Consider the following 21,405-nt stretch of genomic DNA (forward strand, 5'->3'; position numbering starts at 1 on the left):
AACGAATCGACTCATTAATAGATCTGATAGTGTATGTAATATTTCACACCCATGGTCCCCCACTTCTCCAAGAAACGTAGGGTCAGTTAGCCACTTCTTTTGACTTTGCCTTCAAAGACAGCAAGCTACTGCCTACACCACATACTACATGACACTACCCCACTTCTGTCTGACAAAGGCAAAGTCGTCCCTGCCTTCCCAGAATCAACTTTGCTCTTCCCTTCCCTCTGGTTATTAGAATTAGTGTCGTGACCAGTAGTTCAAGGCTTCTGGGAGTTTCTCCCCAATGTTCTTCCTGCCCATGGGCCACAGCCCCCAGGGTCCCATCATTGTTGAACCCCTCCCTCTCTTGGACTTGCTTACTGTCCTAATAAAACACACTGTGAGTTTAGCACAGTGCCTGGCAAGTTTTTGTCGTTCATTTGTTTAGGTAACGTCTGACTCTTTGTGACCTCATTTAGGGTTTTCTTGGCAAAGATAGTGGAGTGGTTTGCCATTTCCTTCTCCAGCTCATTTTACAGATGAGGAAACTGAGGAAAACAGGGTGAAGGAACTCACCCAAGGTCACACAGCTAGGAAGTGTCTGAGGCCACATTTGAGAGAAAAAGAAAGATAGCAAAATGCTTATCCTTTTATTAATAATGTGTTGGCCTTATTAGTAAAATAATTGAATTACCTAGAAACTATGTTTCTCAAACCTTTTTAATTGTCACAGATTTGAACTCAGGAAGATGAGTCTTCCTGCCCCAGAGCTCCCCTGCCTGGCCTGTAGTAGGTGCTGTAGTAATGCTTATTCCCTCCACCTTTCCCCCCTTTCCTCTTCCCAGGGGGCCATGGGCCAGGCTCTGTGAGGGGATACAGATAAATGGGAACAGACTGGCCTCTGCTCCTCCAACCCCACCCCCACTCCCACCAATTTTCCCCTGGCACAAGCCTTCCTAGTTAGGGCTTTTGGTGCCAACAGATATGTCCCCCTGGGATGAGCCTTTCCTATCCTCTGAGCAAACACCTAGTTAGGCTGGGTCCTAGCTTTACCCTGTGGCTCTTTGGCCAAGAGAAACCTTTCCTGAAACATCCTCCTCTGGCTCTGTGCCTCAGTTTAGCAGGCAGTATCAAGCCTCATTCTTTGTTTGGAGAGAACTTGGGGTGACAAAATAGAGGAGGGCAGGGGGTGTACTAATTGAGGGCTGTTTATATTGTCCTATGTTTTCCCCCAACGCCCATGCAGGACCAATGGGGACTTCCACAGTGAGGCTTCGAGGTTTTGCTATCAGTGGTCTGGGATATGTTTGGTATTTAGTGCTGAGTCCACTTTTCACCATAGTAATAAGAAAACAAACAAAAAACCCGCTTCTTTCTTTCTCTCTTCCTTCCTTCCTTCCTTTCTTTCTTTCTTTCTTTCTTTCTTTCTTTCTTTCTTTCTTTCTTTCTTTCTTTCTTTCCTTCTATGGAGTCTGAATGCAGATCGAAGTATGTTATTTTCACTTTGTGTGTGTGTGTGTGTGTGTGTGTCTTTTCTCTTTTTTCTGTTTCTTCTTTTACAACATTACTAATGTGGAAATATGTTTCCATGATTGCGCATGTATAACCTATATCAGATTGTTTGCTCTCTTGGGGATGGAGGATGGAGGGAGAGGGGAGGGAGGGAGGGAAAAAAATTGAAACTCAAAATCTTCTAAAAATGAATGTTAAAAACTATCTTTACGTGTAATTGGAAAAAACCAAAATTCTATTTACAAGTAACAGCTTGTAACAACAAACAAGTAACAACAAATAACAACAAAAGTAACAACAAAAGTAACAACTTTACCTAATCACTAGGCTTTGAATATTAATACAGTGGATACTTTTAAAATTTTATATTAATGAATGAGCTTTTATTAAAAAATTCTCCATCTTGCCTTGCTCTTGCATAATCTCAAAAAAGATTCTGGGTCTGATTTTCATTCTCATAAGCTAAAATAGAGGCTTTCCTATCGTCCTTTCTTCCTTTCTTCCTTCCTTCCTTTCTTCCTTTCTTCCTTTCTTCCTTTCTCTCTCTCTCTCTCTCTCTCTCTCTCTCTCTCTCTCTCTGTCTCTGTCTCTCTCTCTCTCTCTCTCTCTCTCTCTGTCTCTCTCTCTCTCTCTCTCTCTCTGTCTCTCTCTCTCTCTCTCTCTCTCTCTCTCTCTCTTTCCTTCCTTCCTTCCTGCCTGCCTGCCTTCTTTCCTTCCTTCACTCTCTCTGTCTCTCTCTGTCTCTGTCTCTGTCTCTGTCTCTCTCTCTCGGCAAGGGACTACTACCCTTTATTGCAGTAGGCTGTCTCTGTTTTGGCACCTTCCTTCTTCTCTTTTCTAGACCCTTCTATAACCCATACTTGTATAGCTCCGGCCCTGCTGATCAAGTCCCAGCTACCTGTTACATCAGAGATGAGAAACCAGTACGGTGAGTCATGGTTTTGTTTGCTTGCTTGTTTTTGTATCCTAAGTGACCAGCACAGAACCTAGCACAAAGTAGAGGTCCTCATTTATGAATGCTTGCTGAATTTAATAGAATTCTATAATCTTAGATTGCTTCCATCACTAACATTCAATGTTCTAAGATCTCTCAAGACTCAAACATTCTATGAACTAAGGCCTGATCCCGGCTCTGAAATTTTCTGTTCCAAGATCTTTCTGAGCTTTGACACTATATTTTGAGGTTGCTTCCAGGTCTGACATTTCAAGTTGTGAGGTTCCTTCAAGCTCTGACATTCCACGTTCTGAGGTTCCTCCCAGCTCTGACATTCCATGTTCTAAGGCTCTGACATTCCATACTCCAGCTCTGATACTCTGTAAGTTCTCTCTCAATATTAATGTTCTGTGTTTTATGATGAGTAACTACTTGAACTGATCCAACCATTCTGGAGAGCAATTTGGAAATATGCCCAAAAGGGCAACCAAACTGTGCATACATACTCTTTGATCCAGCAATACCATAAAAAGGGGGAAAGGACCTACATGCATAAAAAGAGTTATAGCAGCTCTTTTTGTGGTAGCAAAGAATTGGAAACTGAGGGGATGCCCATCAGTTGGGGAATGGCTAAACAAGTTGTGGTACATGAATATAATGGAAAACTATCATGCTATAAGAAATGATGAGCAGGCAGACTTCAGAAAAACCTGGAAAGACCTATATGAACTGATGCTTAGTAACGCGAGCAGAACAAGGAGAACATTTTACACAGTAGTGTGATGATCAACTGTGATTGACTTAGCTCTTCTCAGCAATACAAGGATCCAAGACAATTCCAAAGGACTCATGACGGAAAATGCTATCCACATCCATAGATAGAACTATGGAGTCTGAATGCAGATCGAAGCATATTATTTTCACTTTGTGTGTGTGTGTGTGTGTGTGTGTGTGTGTGTGTGTGTATCTTTTCTCTTTTTCTGTTTCTTCTTTTACAACATTACTAATGTGGAAATATGTTTCCATGATTGCACATGTATAACCTATATCAGATTGCTTGCTGTCTTGGGGATGGAGGATGGAGGAAGAGGGGAGGGAGGGAGGGAAAAAAACTGAAACTCAAAATCTTCTAAAAATGAATGTTGAAAACTATCTTTACGTGTAATTGGAAAAAAACAAAATTCTATTTATAAAAAAGTAACAATTACACCTAATCACTAGCCTTTGAATATTAATACAGTGGATACTTTTAAAATTTTATTTTAATGAATGAGCTTTTATTTAAAAATTCTCCATCTTGCCTTGCTCTTGCATAATCTCAAAAAAGATTCTGGGTCTGATTTTCATTCTCATAAGCTAAAATAGAGAACTTGACCCTATTTCTTATCTGATTCCTCCTTCCCCTTAAGAGAGGGGTGAATATTTTCACTGGCCCTGAAGCACTGGGGTGCAGCCCTCTTGCCAATGGGGTTCTTTCTCCCTGCTCCATCATTGGGCTCCTCAGAAGGCCAGTACCAAGGTTCTAAGCTGGCCTTCGAGGTCCCCCAACCACTTAAATGGAAGCTTGGCTGATGAACCATGCAAGGTGTTTCCAAACCCCAGAGGTCTTTGCTACCGCCCCACCCCTCACCCCCTCTTCTCGCTTCCCTTCCAAGCCTTACTCAGCTATGCCACAAGGGTCTGATAAACAAGGAGGGGACGGGAGGGTGCTATCACATGGCCTAACCGCAGTCTTGCTTCCTCCTTTTGCATAGTGCTAGACAGCAGAGACCCAGGCAGGTAGTGTCACTGATCCCTCCGTGGGCTCTCAACCTCCCGGTTCCCTCTGACTCCGTGGGGATAAGATGTCGTCACAGCAGTGAGGCGGTTAGCGAGCAGTCTTTCCTGGTCTGAGGACCAGAGACACCCCACTGGTCTCTCCTCCACAGTCTGCAGAAGACGGTAAGCTGGGCTGCATGTGTGGAGGGGAGGAAAGGCCACCATGGGCCTCCATGCTGTAGGCAGGCATCCCCAAGGCTTGGCAAACCCCAGCAGGATCCACTGGGTCCTTTAGGACCAGATAACCTTGGCCTTGCTGTGATGACAGAGAGGACACCACCTTTTCTTTAGTCTAGTAAACATTCAGACTGAGTTCAGTGCTTGGGGCTGGACCCCATTCCCTTGTCTCCACAAAGACACCTCCTAGAGCAGGAGGCAGGGTGAGCTAATGGGTGGAACACTAGACTTGGCGAGAGAAGTCTAACTGTGGGGAGCTTACAAAGTGCCACAGTAAAGGACTTTGGCTTTATGCATCAAAAGCCAGTGTGCTTTAGTGGATAGAGCATCGGCCTTCAAACCAGGAAATCAAGGTTCCCTATCCTCCGGGGTGATCCTCCAGAATAAGTCACTGAATTTCTCAATGCCCCAGACAAAACTCTAACATTAGGACCTGAAGAGAAACCTCATTGGCAGTCTGGTCCCTACCCTGCCTTCATGCCTGATTGGTCTATCCTACTCTTGTTGGCTTTCCTCAAGTTTCCCAGGTTGGTAAAATGCTTGATAGTCTGGGTTCTGCTCCTTCCTAGTTGTGAGACCTTAGCAATGCCTGCCCCCTCCCCTTCTATAAGTCTTCTATTTCTTGCTCCTCGGTTTGGGTACAGGTGAACCCTAGGGACCCCTTCTCAGACTTGGGCTTTTAAATGCATAAAGCACAAGCTGACAAAGGAAACCAATTCTAGTGAAATAAAGATGGATTTTTTTTCTCCATCAAAATTCATAGACCCCTTAAAAATTAACCAATGATTCCCAATTAAGAACCTGTATTCTAGAAGACCTCGAAGATAGCTTCCATCTGGGACATTTTCTATTCTATGCATGAATGCCCAACCCAATAGGGTTCATGGACTCCGAAGCCTTGGGAGATAGGCTGGGAAGTCCAGTGAGTATACCAGGCAACGCCCTCTGCACCCTCCCTGTGGGTGGACCTCCTTCCTTCCTCTGTGGGACTCAGGCTCCACCCTCTCTTTGAGAGCTCCTCCTGCGGCATGGCTTCCTGGGAAGGAAGGTGGATTTGCTCCCCTTGCTTCATCCCCAGATACTGCCAGGCAGCCCAATGCAAGTGCTCATTCCTAAGCTTGCCCTCCGTTACCAGCTTCTCTCTCTGCCTGGTATGCTTGGCTGCACGCCAGGTCGATCAGGGGTGATTGAAACCCACAGACACCAGAAGGGGCTGTGCTGCCTGAATGATTTGACTTCTAGAAAGCTGCTAGTCTTCTCTTGAAGTCACAGTCTGGTGGTGGTGACAAGGCTGAAACCCTCACAGGTCCCCTTGGGGACGTGGAGCGTGTCTGAGGATCCATGCACTCATGGGAAGAAAGCTTGGGCCTGGGCTAGGCAGCCACAGTCCACTTCATCCTAACCTGCTCCATCATCCCAGGACTGGATGACCCTCAAGACCCAGAGTAAATCCAAGCCCATTTTCTCAGTCACAACATTCAGATGACAGTCACCAGGACCGACAAAGGTGTCCTTTGATCAATGCATCAACCAATCAACCAACAAGCATTTATTCTGTGCCTGGCCCTGACTCTAGCTGCCAGAGATACCAAGACAAACAAGAAACATGCCCTGCCCTTAATGAGCTTATATCCTAATGGTGGAGATAGAAATGATAAACATATACAAGACACATGCAAAATGAATGCAAGGAGGAGGGGGAGGCACTAGCATCTGGGGAGGGGGCAGGGTATGCTATCAGTATCACAGATTTAGAGCTAGTCCAGTCATCTAGTACATCCCTTTCATTTTACAAATAAAGAAACCGAGGCACACAAGTTACTTCCTAGAGGATCTTAGGGGACCAAGGATAATTGGGGTGGTAGGTTAGGACCTCCAGTAAGCCCTTGTCTCCTGCTTCCTGCTCTTGGCCATGCTCTCATCTGCCCATGTGCCTCCCTACACTACCCAGATTGTATTTGCGGAGTTAGCATCAGACAGGAAAAATCGCTCTGGATTTGGTGTCAGAATTTGAATCCCAACTCTGTTAGTTATGCCTTATGATACCTTGGAGAAGTCACTTCCCATCTCTGGACCTCAGTTTCCCTACCTGTGGAATGAAGAGAGGGGCAAGGTTGGGTGAGGTAATTTCTGCAATCCTATCTGTAGAGCCTTGTCTGAGTGTCTATCCCTTCTGCTCCCTCTCCTTGGTGCCTTATAGATCCTATACTGGCCCACCCTTCCTGTCCCAATCAGGCCCAGGAAGAGACAAATTGGAAAGGGCCATTCTAATGATTCACATTCATCTAAGTTTTTAAATTTAATGAAATATTTTCCTTCCAACAGCCTTTTGGGGAGAGGAGTGAAAGGATCATTATCTCCATTTTATAGATGTGGACACTGAGGCTCTGAGAGACCAGTCACACAACCAGAGCCTGTGTCTCCTGACTCTTATGTTCAGGTCTCTTCCTATGACACTGCTTGTACAAAGGGGCTGGGGACCCCACCCCCACCCTCCCATTCCTGACAGACTCCCTAACCTTCCCAGCCCTCGTGGGCCTGGGCGTTGAAAGCAGAGGGCTCCCTTGGTCACTGTCTTAGGAGAGAGGATGAAGTAGGCTTTGGGATACAACATGGCCCTGCTATAAAATAATAAGCTCACATGGACAGAGGGTTTTAAGGTTTGCAAGATGATGTACAGATGCAACCTTGGGAGGTAGGTGCTCTTATTATCCCATTTTACAGAGGAGGAAACTGAAACAAACAGAAGTGAAGGGACTTGCCCAGGGTCACGCAGCTACTAAGTATCTGAGGTCAAATTTGAACTCAGTTCCTCCTGACTCCAGGTCTAGCCCTCTGTGCACTATGGTGCCATATGCCCTTTCTGTTCCTTTAATAACCCCATATCTAAGGCCCCTCCTAGATCTGATATTTTGTGACATCTATGTTCTATGTTGTTACATTTTATGTTTAATATTGTAACATTCTATGTACCAAGTTTCCTTCTAGGTCTGAATTCTCTGAACCTCTATGTCCAAAATTGTAGCATTCTGTGCGCTGAGTTCTCTCCTACTCACTGTGCTAAGTGTTGTTCAGTAGTTTCCGTCGTGTTTGACTCTTCATGACTCCATTTGGGGTTTTCTTGGCAAAAGTACTGGAGTTATTTGCCCTTTCCATCTCCATCTCATTGTATAGATAGGGAAACTGAAGCAAATAGGGTTTAGTGATTTGCCCAGGGTCACACAGCTAATAAGTATCTGAGGCCAGATTTGAACTAGGGTCTTCCTAAGTCCAGACGTGGGGCATTGCCCACCTCGCTGCCTAGCTTCCTGACAAACGCTTAAGGACACAGAGAAAGATTAACAAACAGTCTCTGCTCTCAAGTAGCTCACACTGTAATGGTGGAGACAGCATGTAAGCAACTACATACAAATCACATATAGACAGAACAAATTGAGAGAATCCTTAGAGACAAGGCACTCAAATGATAGAAAGGACCAGAAAAGTCTTCTTGTAGAAAGTGGGATTTTTGCTGAGCCTTGAAGGAAGCCAGGGGTGCCAGGAGGCAGAGAGGAGGAGGGAGAGTGTTCTAGTCCTGGGGGACTGCCAGAGAAAATGCTCCAAGACAGGAGATGGAGGGTCTCATTTGAGGAACAGAAAGGAACCCATCATTGTGTCCAATGTCACTAGATCTCACAGTACATCAGGGGAGTGAGGTGTAAGCAGAGGAGAAAGGTGAGAGGTAGCCAGATGACGAGGGGCTTTGAATGCTAGACAAAGAATTTTACATTTGATTCTAGAGATGATAGGACTCCACTGGAGCTTACTGAGTAGAGGACTGACTTGGTCAGAACTGTGTTTTAGGAAAATTAATTTGACATCAGACTAGAGGATGGATTAGAGTAAAGAGAAACCTGGGGCAGACAGACACTACCTCCCCGCCCCCCAGGAGCTATTGCAATGGTCCAGGTGTGAGGTGATGAGGGCCTGCACAGGGGTGGAGACAGTGTATGAGAGAAGGGAGCACATTTGAGAGATGCTGAAAATCAACCAGAGATGTTGCAAAGGTGAAATGGGTAAGAGATGCTTCAGAGGTGAACTTGATGAAAGATGTAAAGGTGAAATGGACAAGAAATGCTGAAGAGGTGAAACTGATGAGAAATGTTGTAAGGGTGAAATGGACCAGAGATACTGCAGAGGATAAAGTGACCAGAGATGTTGCAAAGGTGAAATGACAAGAGATGCTACAGAGGTGAAATTGAGAGGCCTTAGCAACAGCTTGGTAATGGAAGGTGAGAGAGGGAGAGAAACTGATGATGACACCTAGGTTTTGAGCCTGAGGGACTGGGAGGTTGAAGTCAGACCAGGGCTGTCCAATCTTAGTTTTTTATTGGAACAATGGACAATATATTTTGATTTGCCATTTTAGTGAGAGCTCTGCAGCAGCTTGGCTTTGTTTACTAAAGCATTTATGTAAATTTCTATGCTTGTAGTGGGGCCATAAATCACACTTCAGTCCACATGAGCCCCACATTTTGGACAACCCTGTCTTAGACAATAATAGGGGAATTGAAAAGAGGAGAGCATTTGGGTGGAAAGATAGTGAGTTCAGTTTTGAACATGTTGAATTTAGGATGCCTATGGGACATCCAGTTTGAGATCCCCAATAAACAGTTGGAGATACAAGACTGAAGGTGAGGAGAGAAGCTAGATACATATATCTGAGAAACATGGGCATAGATATGATAATTGAATCCACCAAGATAACCAAGCGAAAGGTATAGAGGGAGAAGAGGAGAGTCACCAGGACAGAGTTAGTGGGCATTTCCTGGGTGAAGATCCTATGAAGAAGGTTGAAAAGGAATGGTCAGATAGGTAGGAGGAAAAGCAAGAGACAGTATTATCAAGGAAACTTGAAAGAGGGTAATTGACAGCATCAAAGTCAAGAAAGATCAAGAAATAGCCATTAGATTTGGCAGTTAAGATATTGGAGCCAAGATGGCGGCTGGTAAGCACGGACTAGAGTGAGCTCCGTACCCGAGTCCCTCCAAAAACCTATAAAAATGGCTCTGAACCAATTCTAGAACAGCAGAACCCACAGAACAGCAGAGGGAAGCAGGGCTCCAGCCCAGGACAGCCCGGATGGTCTCTGGGTGAGGTCTATCCCACACGGAGCTGGGAGCTGGGAGCTGGGAGCTGGGAACGGAGTGGAGCAGAGCCCAGCCTGAGCGGCGTGGACGATCCAGACCAGAAGCCGGGCGGAGGGGACCCTAGCACCCTGATTCAGTGAGCTGCGGCAGTTACGAGACTTCTCAACCCACAAACACCAAAGACTGCTGAGAAGGTTAGTGGGAAAAGCTGCGGGAGTGGAAGGAGTTCGCGGTTCGGCTTCCAGCCCCAGGGGCAGCGGAGGTGGGGCAGCTACAGCTGTTGTTACTTCCCGCTCCAGGCCCACCTGGTGGGAGGAATTAAGTGGTGGATCATAGCAGGAGTGCAACAGCCTGCTGAAGATCTAAGCCCAGTCTGGACTGGGGGTCTTTGGGGAAGGAGGAGTGCGGCTCTGACAGAGCTGGCACCTCCCCCCCAAACGTAGAACATAGAACTCGTTAGTCTACAAGCAGTCATACCCCACTGAAAAACTCAAGGGTCAAGTTAGTTGGTTGGGAATATGGCCAGGCAGCGAAAACGCGCCCAGATTCAGTCTCAGACTTTGGATTCTTTCTCTGGTGACAAAGAAGACCAAAACATACAGCCTAAAGAAGACAACAAAGTCATAGAGCCTACAACCAAAGCCTCCAAGAAAAACATGAACTGGTCCCAGGCCATGGAAGAGCTCAAAAAGGATTTGGAAAAGCAAGTTAGAGAAGTAGAGGAAAAATTGGGAAGAGAAATGAGAAGGATGCGAGAAAACCATGAAAAACAAGTCAATGACTTGCTAAAGGAGACCCAAAAAAATACTGAAAAATACACTGAAGAAAACAACACCTTAAAAAACAGATTAACTCAAATGGCAAAAGAGCTCCAAAAAGCCAATGAGGAGAAGAATGCCTTGAAAGGCAGAATTAGCCAAATGGAAAAGGAGGTCCAAAAGACCACTGAAGAAAATACTACTTTAAAAATTAGATTGGAGCAAGTGGAAGCTAGTGACTTTATGAGAAATCAGGATATTATAAAACAGAACCAGAGGAATGAAAAAATGGAAGACAATGTGAAATATCTCCTTGGAAAAACCACTGACCTGGAAAATAGATCCAGGAGAGATAATTTAAAAATTATTGGACTACCTGAAAGCCATGATCAAAAAAAGAGCCTAGATACCATCTTTCAGGAAATTATCAAGGAGAACTGCCCTGATATTCTAGAGCCACAGGGCAAAATAGAAATTGAAAGAATCCATCGATCGCCTCCTCAAATAGATCCCAAAAAGAAATCTCCTAGGAATATTGTTGCCAAATTCCAGAGCTCCCAGATCAAGGAGAAAATACTGCAAGCAGCCAGAAAGAAACAATTTGAGTATTGTGGAAACCCAATCAGAATAACCCAAGATCTGGCAGCTTCTACATTAAGAGATCGAAGGGCTTGGAATACGATATTCCGGAGGTCAATGGAGCTAGGATTAAAACCTAGAATCACCTACCCAGCAAAGCTGAGTATCATGTTCCAAGGCAAAATATGGAGTTTCAATAAAATAGAGGACTTTCAAGCTTTCTCAGTGAAAAGACCAGAACTGAATAGAAAATTTGACTTTCAAACACAAGAATCAAGAGAAGCATGAAAAGGTAATCAAGAAACGGAAATTGCAAGGGACTTACTAAAGTTGAACTGTTTTGTTTACATTGCTACATGGAAAGATGATGTGTATGACTCACGAGACCTCAGTATTAGGGTAGTTGAAGGGAATATGCATATATATATATGTATATATATATATATGTGTGTGTGTATGTATATATATATATGTTTATGTATATATATAAGTGAATGTGTATGTATGTATCTATGTGTATATGTATGTGTATGTATGTGTATGTATATATGTGTTTATGTATGTGTATGTATATATATATATGTAAAAGAGAGAGAGCAGACACAGGGTGAGTTGAGGATGAAGGGAGGATAGCTAAAAGAAATAAAATGAAATTAAGGGATGAGAGAGTAACATACTGAGAGAGGGAGATAGGGAGAGACAGAATGGGGTGGATTATCTCACATAAAGGTGGCAAGAGGAAGCAGTTCTATGGGAGGAGGGGAGAGGGCAGGTGAGGGGGGAATGAGTGAACCTTGCTCTCATCAGATTTGGCCTGAGGGGGAATACCATACATACTCAGTTGGGTATCTTACCCCACAGGAAAGAAGAGGGAGGAAGATAAAAAAAAATAAAAGGCGGGGGGATGATGGAGTGGAGGGCAGATGGGGGTGGAGGTAATCAAAACAAACACTTTGGAAAGGGGACAGGGTCAAGGGAGAAAATTCAATAAAGCGGGATGGGTTGGGAAGGAGCAAAATGTAGTTAGCCTTTCACAACATGAGTATTGTGGAAGGGTTATACATAATAATACATGTGTGGCCTAGGTTGAATTGCTCAACTTCTTAGGGAGGGTGGGTGGGAAGGGAAGAGGGAAGGGAATTTGGAACTCAAAGTTTTAAAATCAGATGTTCAAAAACAAAAAAAGTTTTTGTATGCAACTAAAAAATAAGATACACAGGCAATGGGGCGTAGAAATTTATCTTGCCCTACAAGAAAGGAAGGGAAAAGGGGATGAGAGGGGAGGGGGGTGATAGAGGGGAGGGCTGACTGGGGAACAGGGCAACCAGAATATAAGCCATCTTGGATTGGGGGGGGAGGGTAGAAATGGGGAGAAAATTTGTAATTCAAACTGTTGTGAAAATCAATGCTGAAAACCAAATATGTTAAATAAATAAATTGCATTTAAATAAAAAAAAAATAAAAAAAATAAAAAATTATATTGGAGCAAGTAGGAGCAAGTGACTTTACGAGAAATCAAGATATTATAAAACAGAAAAAAAGGAATGAAAAAAATGGAAGATAATGTGAAATATGTCATTGGAAAAACCACTGACCTGGAAAATAGATTAAGGATAGATAATTTAAAAATTATTGGACTACCTGAAAGCCATGATAAAAAAGAGCCTAGATATCATCTTTCAAGAAATTATCAAGGAAACTACCCTGATACTCTAGAACTGGAGGGTAAAATAGAAATTGAAAGAATCCAACCATCACCTCCTGAAAAAAGAGCCCAAAAATAGAACTCCTAGGAATATTGTCACCAAATTCCAGAGCTTCCAGATCAAGGAGAAAATATTACAAGCAGCCAGAAAGAAACAATTTGAGTATTGTGGAAACATAATCAGAATAATCCAAGATCTAGCAGCTTCTACATTAAATGATTTGAGGGTGGGGAATATGATATTCCAAAGGCCAAAGGAACTAGGATTAAAACCAAGAATCACCTACCCAGCAAAGCTGAGTATCATGCTCCTAGGCAAAATATGGATTTTCATAAAATAGAGGACTTTCAAGCTTTCTCAGTGAAAAGACCAGAGCTGAATAGAAAATCTGACTTTCAAACACAGGAATTAAGAGAAGCATGAAAAGGTAATCAAAAAAGAGAAGTCATAAGGGACTTACTAAATATGATACCTCAGTATTAGGGTAGCTGAAGGGAATATACATATATATGTATACATATATGTATACATGTGTGTATGTGTGTATATATATTTATGTATATATGTGTGTATGTATGTGTGTATATATATATATATATATATATATATATATATATATAGAGAGAGAGAGAGAGAGAGAGAGAGAGAGAGAGAGAGAGAGGAGAGGGGGGGAACAGAGTGAGTTGAATACGAAGGGATGATATCTAAAAAAATAAAATCAAATTGGGGGATGAGACAGGAATATATTGAGAGAGGGAGAAAGGGAGAGATAGAATGGCATAAACTATCTCACGTAAAAGTGTCAAGAAAAAGCTGTTCTATTGGAAGGGAAGAGGGGCCAGGTTAGGGGGAACGAGTGTTTTTGCTCTCATTGGATTTGACTTGAGGAGGAAATAACATACACACTCCATTGGGTATCTTGCCCCAGAGGAAATAAGGAGGAAGAAGATAAAAAAGGGGGTATGATAGAAGGGAGGGCAGATAGGAGGAGGAGGTAATCAAAAGCAAACACTTTTGAAAAGGGACATGGTCAAGGGAGATAATTGAATAAAGAGGAACTGGATAGGAGGGAGCAATATATAGTTAGTCTTTCACAACATGAGTATTGTGAAAGGGTTTTACATAATGATACACGTGTGACCTATGTTTTATTGCTTGCCTTCATAGGGAGGTTGGGTGGGGAGGGAAGAGGGAAGAGAATTTGGAACTCAAAGTTTTAAAAGCAGATGTTAAAAAAAGTTGTTTTTGCATGCAACTGGGTAATAAGATATACAGGCAATGGGGAATAGAAATCTATTTTGCCCTATAAGAAAGTAAGGGAAAAGGGGATGGGGGAGAGTGGGGTAACAGAAGGGAGGGCTGACTGGGGAACCCGGCAATCAGAATATATGCCATCTTGGAGTGGGGAAGGAGTGTAGAAATGGGGAGAAAATTTGTAATTCAAAATCTTGTGTAAATCAATGTTGAAAACTAAAAATATTAAATACATAATAATAAAAAAAAAGATTTGGCAGTTAAGAGATCATCGATAACTTTGGAGAGAGCAGTTTCTGTTGAATGATGAGATTTAAAAAAGTGAAAAGAAAGGAATTAGAGGCACCAATTGCAGACCACCTTCTCAAGGAATTAGAGGGAGGAGAGATATGAGAGGATAGTGAGCTGGGTGGAAGGTTAGATGGTTCTGACATTCTGTGTTCTAGAGCCCCTGCTATCTCTGACTATAGATGGTTATCTTGGCCATGGTCCATGGCTCCCTCCCAGAACAGAGTTTTCTGTCCATATCCTTAAGTTGCTCCCTGGGGAAATGAAGTATCCCAGGGAATTGTGGGTGTCAGGTTGTTGAACTCTCTCCATGTATCAGGCTGAATGCCCCTGAGTGTGGGAGATGTGTTTGTCTGTGAGTGAGTGAGTGTGTGTGTGTGTGTGTGTGTGTGTGTGTGTGTGTGGAGATGGAGAATCCATTCCATTCCAGGTCTCAAGTCTCCTACTATGTATTGGCCCATCCATCAACCTCCCCTCAGGTCAGGAGGGCAATCTCATGGGAGCCTCTTCCCCAGACTAGGATGCTCAGCTTTAGTGAAGATGCCACAACACCTCCAGAGAAACAGTGGGTGCTCTACTGCCCTATGACACCCTTTAGTTTCCAGGAAGTGGTTTTGAACTCAATCTTCCTGTAACTGGCCTCTGACTCCGCCCTAGGCCTGATTTTGGGTCAGCTTCTCCTTTGAAACAGTCCCTCTGTGCCTCTGCTGCCATGGAGACATTTGGATAGGGCAAGGTTCGCCTGGATCTAGTTTTCTTCCTCTGCAGGGCCAAGGAGAGCTGATTTAGGGAGCCAACGTGGCCAGCACTGGCCTGCACTCAAGACTGGAGAGGCTCACAGGATCATAGATCTGGTGTTGGAAGGGACCCCAGACACCATCAAGCTCAACCTCCTCATGAGGTGCAGAGAGGGAGAAAAATGTTCTCAAGGTCACACAGGTAGCAATTGGCAAGACTGAGATTTGAACCTAGGCCTCTCACTGTTCCACTCAGGCTAGAACTAGGGAGAAGAAAACAGGGAGAGACTTGTCCATGTTTTCTGACAGGTTCCTTGCCCAGAGCCTTCTAGAACCTTGTCCTGCTTCCCCAATAATAATAGTAACAGCACTAGTGGAATCAAGGCTGTCTTTGGAGTCCAAGGATCTGGGTTCAAATGTAGATCTTTCCACTCGTTACTTATGCAGATCCAGACAAGTAGCTTCATGTCCCCAAACACTCACAACATAGGTTCCTCACATGCAAAAATGAGAGGAGCTGGTCCCCCACCCCGCCATCTCCCTATGACCTCCGAGGCCCCTTTCTTCTAGATCTGTGATCCTAAGTCACTGAGCCTTAAAGAGAGTTTGGGAGTCCATTAGGCAAAGATAAGGATGGAACGCCTCCAAGCACGGACATGTGTGTCGGCACGAGGTGGAAGGTTCTGTACGAGGAGCCTGATGTAGCCCAGCAAGTGCACCAAAGCTGCTTTTATCACCAACTTTGCTTTACGAATCATAGCATCTTAGGGTTGAAATGATGCTTGAAATGTTTGCAGAACCATTTCTTCACAACAACCCTATGATTTGCATATTGATTCAGTTGTGTCTGACTCTTCATGACCCAGTTTGGGGTTTTCCTTGTAAGGATACTGGAATGGTTTGCCAGTTCCTTCTCCAGTTCATTTTACAGATGAGGAGACTGATGCAAACCGGGTTAAGCAATCTGCCCAGGGCCACACCGCTAGTAAATGTCTGGGGTCGGATCTGAAGTCAAGAAGATGAGTATTCCTGACTTCAGGCCCAGCACTCTATCCACTGTGCCCCCTGTATGTAACTTAGAGGTGTCTAATTATTTATACATGTTATCTCCCTCATTAGAATAAACATTCCTTGAGAGCAGGGACTCTTTTTTCCCCTTATTTTGCATGCCCAGAACTGAGCTTAGCATGGTACTTGGCATGTAGTAAATATTTAATAAGTTTTTGGTGACTGACCATGACTTTTCTAGGCAAAACATCTCGGTTCCATTAATTTTTTAAAAAAATTAATATAATTTTGTTCTTCACTTAGATACGTAAAAAAGAGCATTTCTTTTTACAAAGTAGAACAGAAAAAAATGATTGTATATAAAATTGTGAATTTCTATTATGTACTGTTTGCTTTATATATATTTGTAAGTATATATGTACATAAAAGTATATATATATATATATACTTTGAAAATAATATGGAACAATATCTGCATATAATTATATGGAATTATATATGTATATATGTTTTAAGTAGAATTGTATGTATGTATGTATGTGTGTGTGTGTATATATTTCCACATTACTTTTAAAGCTGTACCGCTTGTCTGTGTCTCCCTCTGAACTTTCTGTTCACTTATGTGCATTTTCTTTTAAATACTCCAGGGATCCTCTTTCCTGTCCCACTTTTTTATTCTTTGCCAACATTATTGCTAGCCCTCTCCTTTCCCTTCCCTTCCCCTCCTTCCATTGGAAAAGGAAAAGAAAATCTTTCACACCAATATAGATGGTCAAGCCAAACCCTGCACCGGCCTTGTCCAAAACCATCTGCCTCATTCTGTACCTTGAATCTCTCTTGTCTCTCTCGGGTGGTGGGTAACATACTCCATTATTGGGCTTCCAGGCCTTCCGTTGTATCAATCAGGGGTCTGGGTCCTTCAACTACTTCTCATGACAAATTCTTAGTCTCCTCCCAGGCCTGGCCATCTTCCTCTGATAGGTCAACATTGTAAATACAATTGGACATAGCCCTATTGATGTGGTATGATCATTGTAGAGCACAGCAGGACAGCTGTTCCCAAGCCTGGATGCTGGGTGGCTCTTAATGCAGCTTGAGATTGCATTAGTTTTCTTCATGCCTTAAGACATCATTAACTTGTATTGACCCTGAGGTCCACTAAGTCAGGGGTACCCAAGTCAGCTCAACCTGGGAGCCCATGGTTAAGTTTTGTCAAATCAGGGCCTGATTTATTGTTTTATTGATTGTCTAGACTTTAAAAAGTTAAGGAGGAAATTGTAATAATGCAGATCAGACTCTTTTTTTGGAGGCAATGGGGGTTAAGTGACTTGCCCAGGGTCACACAGCTAGTAAATGTCTGAGGCCACATTTGAACTCAAGTCTTCTGGCCTCCAGGACCAGTGCCCTATCCACTGGCCCACCTAGCTGCCCTGCAGATTAGACTTAAAAGTGGGTCCTACATTTACCAGCACAACCTTGGGACCCTCTCAATTTTTTTTTCTCACACAAACTGCTATCTAGCATCACCTCCCGCACCTTGTAGCTGTGATTTTTTTAACCCAAGTGTTAAGACATTATTTATTTATTTCTATTAAATACCATTTAGGCAGCTAGGTGGCACCATAGTGCTCAGAGCACCAGGCCCAGAGTCAGGAAGACCTGAGTTCAAATGTGCCCTCAGATGCTTAGTAGCTGTGTGACCCTGAGCAGGTCACTTCACCCTGTTTGCCTCAGTTTCCTCATCTGTAAAATGATCTGGACAAGAAAATGGTAAACCACTTCAGTATCTTTGCCAAGAAAACCCCAAACAGGGTCATGAAGTGTTGGACAAGACTAAACTGAACAACAAAAAATATCATCTAAGCAATTTCCTGCCCCCTCTCCCCCACCCCAACACCCCAGACCAGTCAAACTTGTCTCCTTGCTTTCTCTCCAAAAAGTTCATGCTTCAATTAAACTAAAATCTGTCTTTCTGCAACTTTCCCTCATTTTCCTGGTTCTGCCCTCCATGACCAATCACAACAAACCTGTTCCCTCTTCCACATGATGGTCCTTCAAATACCTAAAGAGAGAAAAAGTATTCTTCTCCACTTCCCAGCTCTTCAGCCTCCTCTTCAGTTCCTAGGACAGGAATAGATATGGGTTCATAGTACTTGGAATCAGGGTGACCTGAGTTCAAATCCAGCCTCAGACATTTACTAGCAGTGTGACCTTGGAAAAGTCACCTCTCTAAGCCTTAGTTCCCTCATCTGTAAAATGGGAATAGGGTGAGGAGAAGATGAGATAATGTGTATGTATAAAGTGCTTTGCAAGCCTTAAAGCAGCAGCCTTTATTATTTTCGTGGAATTTTGAGGTGTGCAGCATCTTCGAGCTCATCTCCCCTGAGCTCTCCAGATCACAGAACTGAGCTGCTGAATCAGTGAGGCCACTTGTCTGACCCTGTGTCCCTGATCCTCATCTTCCCTGTCTTTCAGGTGCCATGTCTATTATTGCTTTCTTCTTCTTCCTGACCCTACAGCCTCATGGCTATGGGCAGCCCACTGGGGCCAACCAGGCCCTGGGGATATGGCGTAAAGCACCAGGGACCAGAGAGCCCTTTGTTGACCGAGTCAAGAGAAGTTTCCCTGGGGACGATGATGATTATGAACCTTATCAGACCCCAGATCCAGAGCCGATGGACAACAGTTTCACTACGTGGTCACTAGTCACGACAAGAGGAATGCAACAGGGGGCCACGAGTGCACCTGTGACCATGGACTTGGGTGAACCCACGACACATGAGGCCACGAGAGGGAGATTGGCCACGGAGGAGCTGACTACAGAAGCCACATATAGGGGAACCACGAATCTCCCCCTAGCAGAGGAGCCTACTTCAGGTCTGTCATCCACAGGGCAGCAGACCACAGATGACCTCACAACGGAGAAAGTGGTTACACAGGTGCCAGAAATTGTGGTCTCTACCACAGAGGAGTCAACTTCCAAGGACCTAAGGCAGCAGGTCATCCATAACTCTACTGCAGGGGATGTTGGCACAGATACAGTAGTTATCTTTACCACAGGGAAATCAGCCACAGACTCATTGGCCACAGTCACCCCGGCTTTGGACACAGACAGGGCAGAGACTGTAACCCCTACCATGGGGCAGCTGGTCACACACTCTGCTACCACAATGGAGCTACCCACCAGCCTCCCAGCAGAGCTCAAACCTAATCACAGCAGCCCAGCTTCCTCTCTGAATGCTTCTGCCTTTTTTTTCGTTACAGTTCACCCCCTACACAATTTTTCTACCACTTTCTCCCTACCTTCCACATCTGAGGCACATTCAGATCCTCCCAAGCCCGAGGTAGCCACAGAGCAGATCGGACTGTCCAATGCCACTGCCCTGGTGGCTGTGGCCACCACTGCCCACCTGTTCATCTCTGACAAAATCCCAGTGAGGCAGTGCCTGCTGGCCGTCCTTATCTTGGCCCTCATTGCCACTATCTTCCTGATCTGCACTGTGGTCCTGGCCATACGCCTCTCCAAGAAGGGCCACACTTACCCTGTTCGGGATTACTCTCCCACTGAGATGGTCTGCATCTCCTCCCTGCTGGCTGAGGGTGAGGGACCACCCATGGCCAATGGGGGCCCAGCGAGTGCCAAGACCCAGCTTCTAAAGCCTACCCCAGGCCCTGGGGAGGACTGCGATGGGGATGATCTGACCCTTCACAGCTTCCTCCCATAACCCTCACTGATTCACCCTGCCTCTATGCAAATGCCCTGAAAGGGATCAGACAAATGTGGGCCCTGTGCCCAGGAAAGAGGGCATGGGAATTCTGAATACTTGGTCCCAGGGAGGCTGAGAGGCAACCATATGGAAAGTTTGCCTGAAGCTTCTCATTCTCCCTGGTTGTAAAGATGGAGTCCCAGGACCTGAGTTCAAATTCTGGTTCTGCCACTTACCTCTTGTGTGACTTCAGCAAGTCTCTTTCCTTCCTTGGGCCTTGGTTTTCTCATATGTAAAAAGAGAGGACTTGGACTAGCTAACCTCTAAGTTTGCTTCCAGCTCTTAAACATGATCAATGGACAAGGACATTTCCAGTATGGAAATTTCTTGAAATACCTTGGTAAGAGAACTGAGTTCCACAAGAGTAGAATACTATGAGTTTGGGAGGTCATGATGAGCAGGGAAATGATAAAATGCTTCTACTGTGGATATCTATGTTTGTAAAGGCATTCTATTTACACCAATACTTTAAAGATCTGTGCTTCTATTGAGAAGAGTATGCCCTCCTCCAGTGCTGATTGCAATCCCTCTTTGTTCTCATAGAGCTACTAGACATGAAAAATTCTTTACCTTGCAGCTGGCCTGGGGATGAGTGAGTGGGGACTTTGCTGGACTGGTCCTCGGACATGGATGTTCCATCTCCTCCTGAGACTTTCCTAGAACCTGCAGAAGTTTTCTGTCCTCTGGCATCTTCTTCAAGATCCTAAGATCACCTCTTGGCCACAGAGATAGGATAGACTTGGGGTGCACTGGGCTGCACAGGTTTACACTGGACTGCACGTGAATGTGCGCACACACACATAGACACGCGCGTCTTTAGCTTTTTCAAACAAGACACGCCATCTCTAGCCTCTGAGCATTTGCATTGTCTCTCCTCCAGGCCTTGAATGCTCTCGCTCCTCACCCCCCCCCTCTTCTCTTCCTTCAAGTCCCAGCTAAAATCCCGCCTTCTACAAGAATCCTTTCTCATCTTCCCTTAACCTTAGTGTCTTTCCTCTTAATTATCCCCGGTTTATCCTGTCCATCTATTTCTCGTTCGTACGTAATTGTTTGCATGTTGTTTCACTCATTAGACTGTGAGCAAGTGCTGGTTTTTGCCTTTCTTTGTATCCCCAGAGCTTGGCATAGTGCCTGGCACATAGTAGGTGCTTAATTAATAAATGCTAGTTGACTGACAAATACATAGACACAGACAGAAAGACAGACAGACACACACACACAGACATAGACACAGATACACACACAGCAAGAACAAGACCTGTTGGCCTGTTTTCCAAGGCTGGTTTTCATTGCCCTCCCCTTCTGACTCACTGCCGTGATTCTTTTGCTCATAATCCAGAAGGGACCGTCCAAATCCACTGGGATTCATGAGTCTCTGGAAAGACTGAAAGTCAAAAGATTTAAGTTTACATCCTATTTCTGCCACTTATGACCTGTATGACCTTAGTCGAGTCACTAACTTCTCTGGCCTTCCCTTTCCTCATCTGTAAAATGAGGGAGATGAGCTCCATGGCCTCTGAGGTACCTGAGTCATGATGTTTCTCAATGTTCCATCAAGGTAGAAGATTTATTAAATAGAGTCCTCAATCCAGGGGATGGGGGTGGGGTGGGGAGGTGACAGAAGTCCTGGCCTCAGGATTAAGGGATCCATAGGCTTCATCAGACTTCCAGAGCGTCCCTGACACAAACACAAATGGGTGACAAACTCCTAGGCTGGGAAAAGACGCCAGTTCCTCAGTCCGGCATTCAAAGACCT

At 44.3% G+C, this 21,405-nt stretch overlaps 1 protein-coding gene across 1 annotated transcript; it reads left to right on the forward strand.

Moving 5' to 3' along the window:
- The first annotated feature begins 4,178 nt into the window (after positions 1 to 4,178).
- SELPLG (selectin P ligand) lies at positions 4,179 to 20,078 on the forward strand. The gene is made up of 2 exons (XM_036741785.1): positions 4,179 to 4,369; positions 18,358 to 20,078. The coding sequence occupies exon 2, from the start codon at positions 18,363 to 18,365 to the stop codon at positions 19,605 to 19,607; it is 1,245 nt and encodes a 414-aa protein (XP_036597680.1). The 5' UTR covers positions 4,179 to 4,369; positions 18,358 to 18,362; the 3' UTR covers positions 19,608 to 20,078.
- Positions 20,079 to 21,405: the final 1,327 nt, after the last annotated feature.

Source organism: Trichosurus vulpecula, chromosome 1 (genome assembly GCF_011100635.1).
Source record: "Trichosurus vulpecula isolate mTriVul1 chromosome 1, mTriVul1.pri, whole genome shotgun sequence".
In the NCBI taxonomy this organism is placed as follows: Eukaryota; Metazoa; Chordata; class Mammalia; order Diprotodontia; family Phalangeridae; genus Trichosurus; species Trichosurus vulpecula.

Excerpts from the sequence above, each read along its gene's own strand:
- SELPLG (XM_036741785.1), top strand. The coding sequence starts at position 18,363 with ATGTCTATTATTGCTTTCTTCTTCTTCCTGACCCTACAGCCTCATGGC.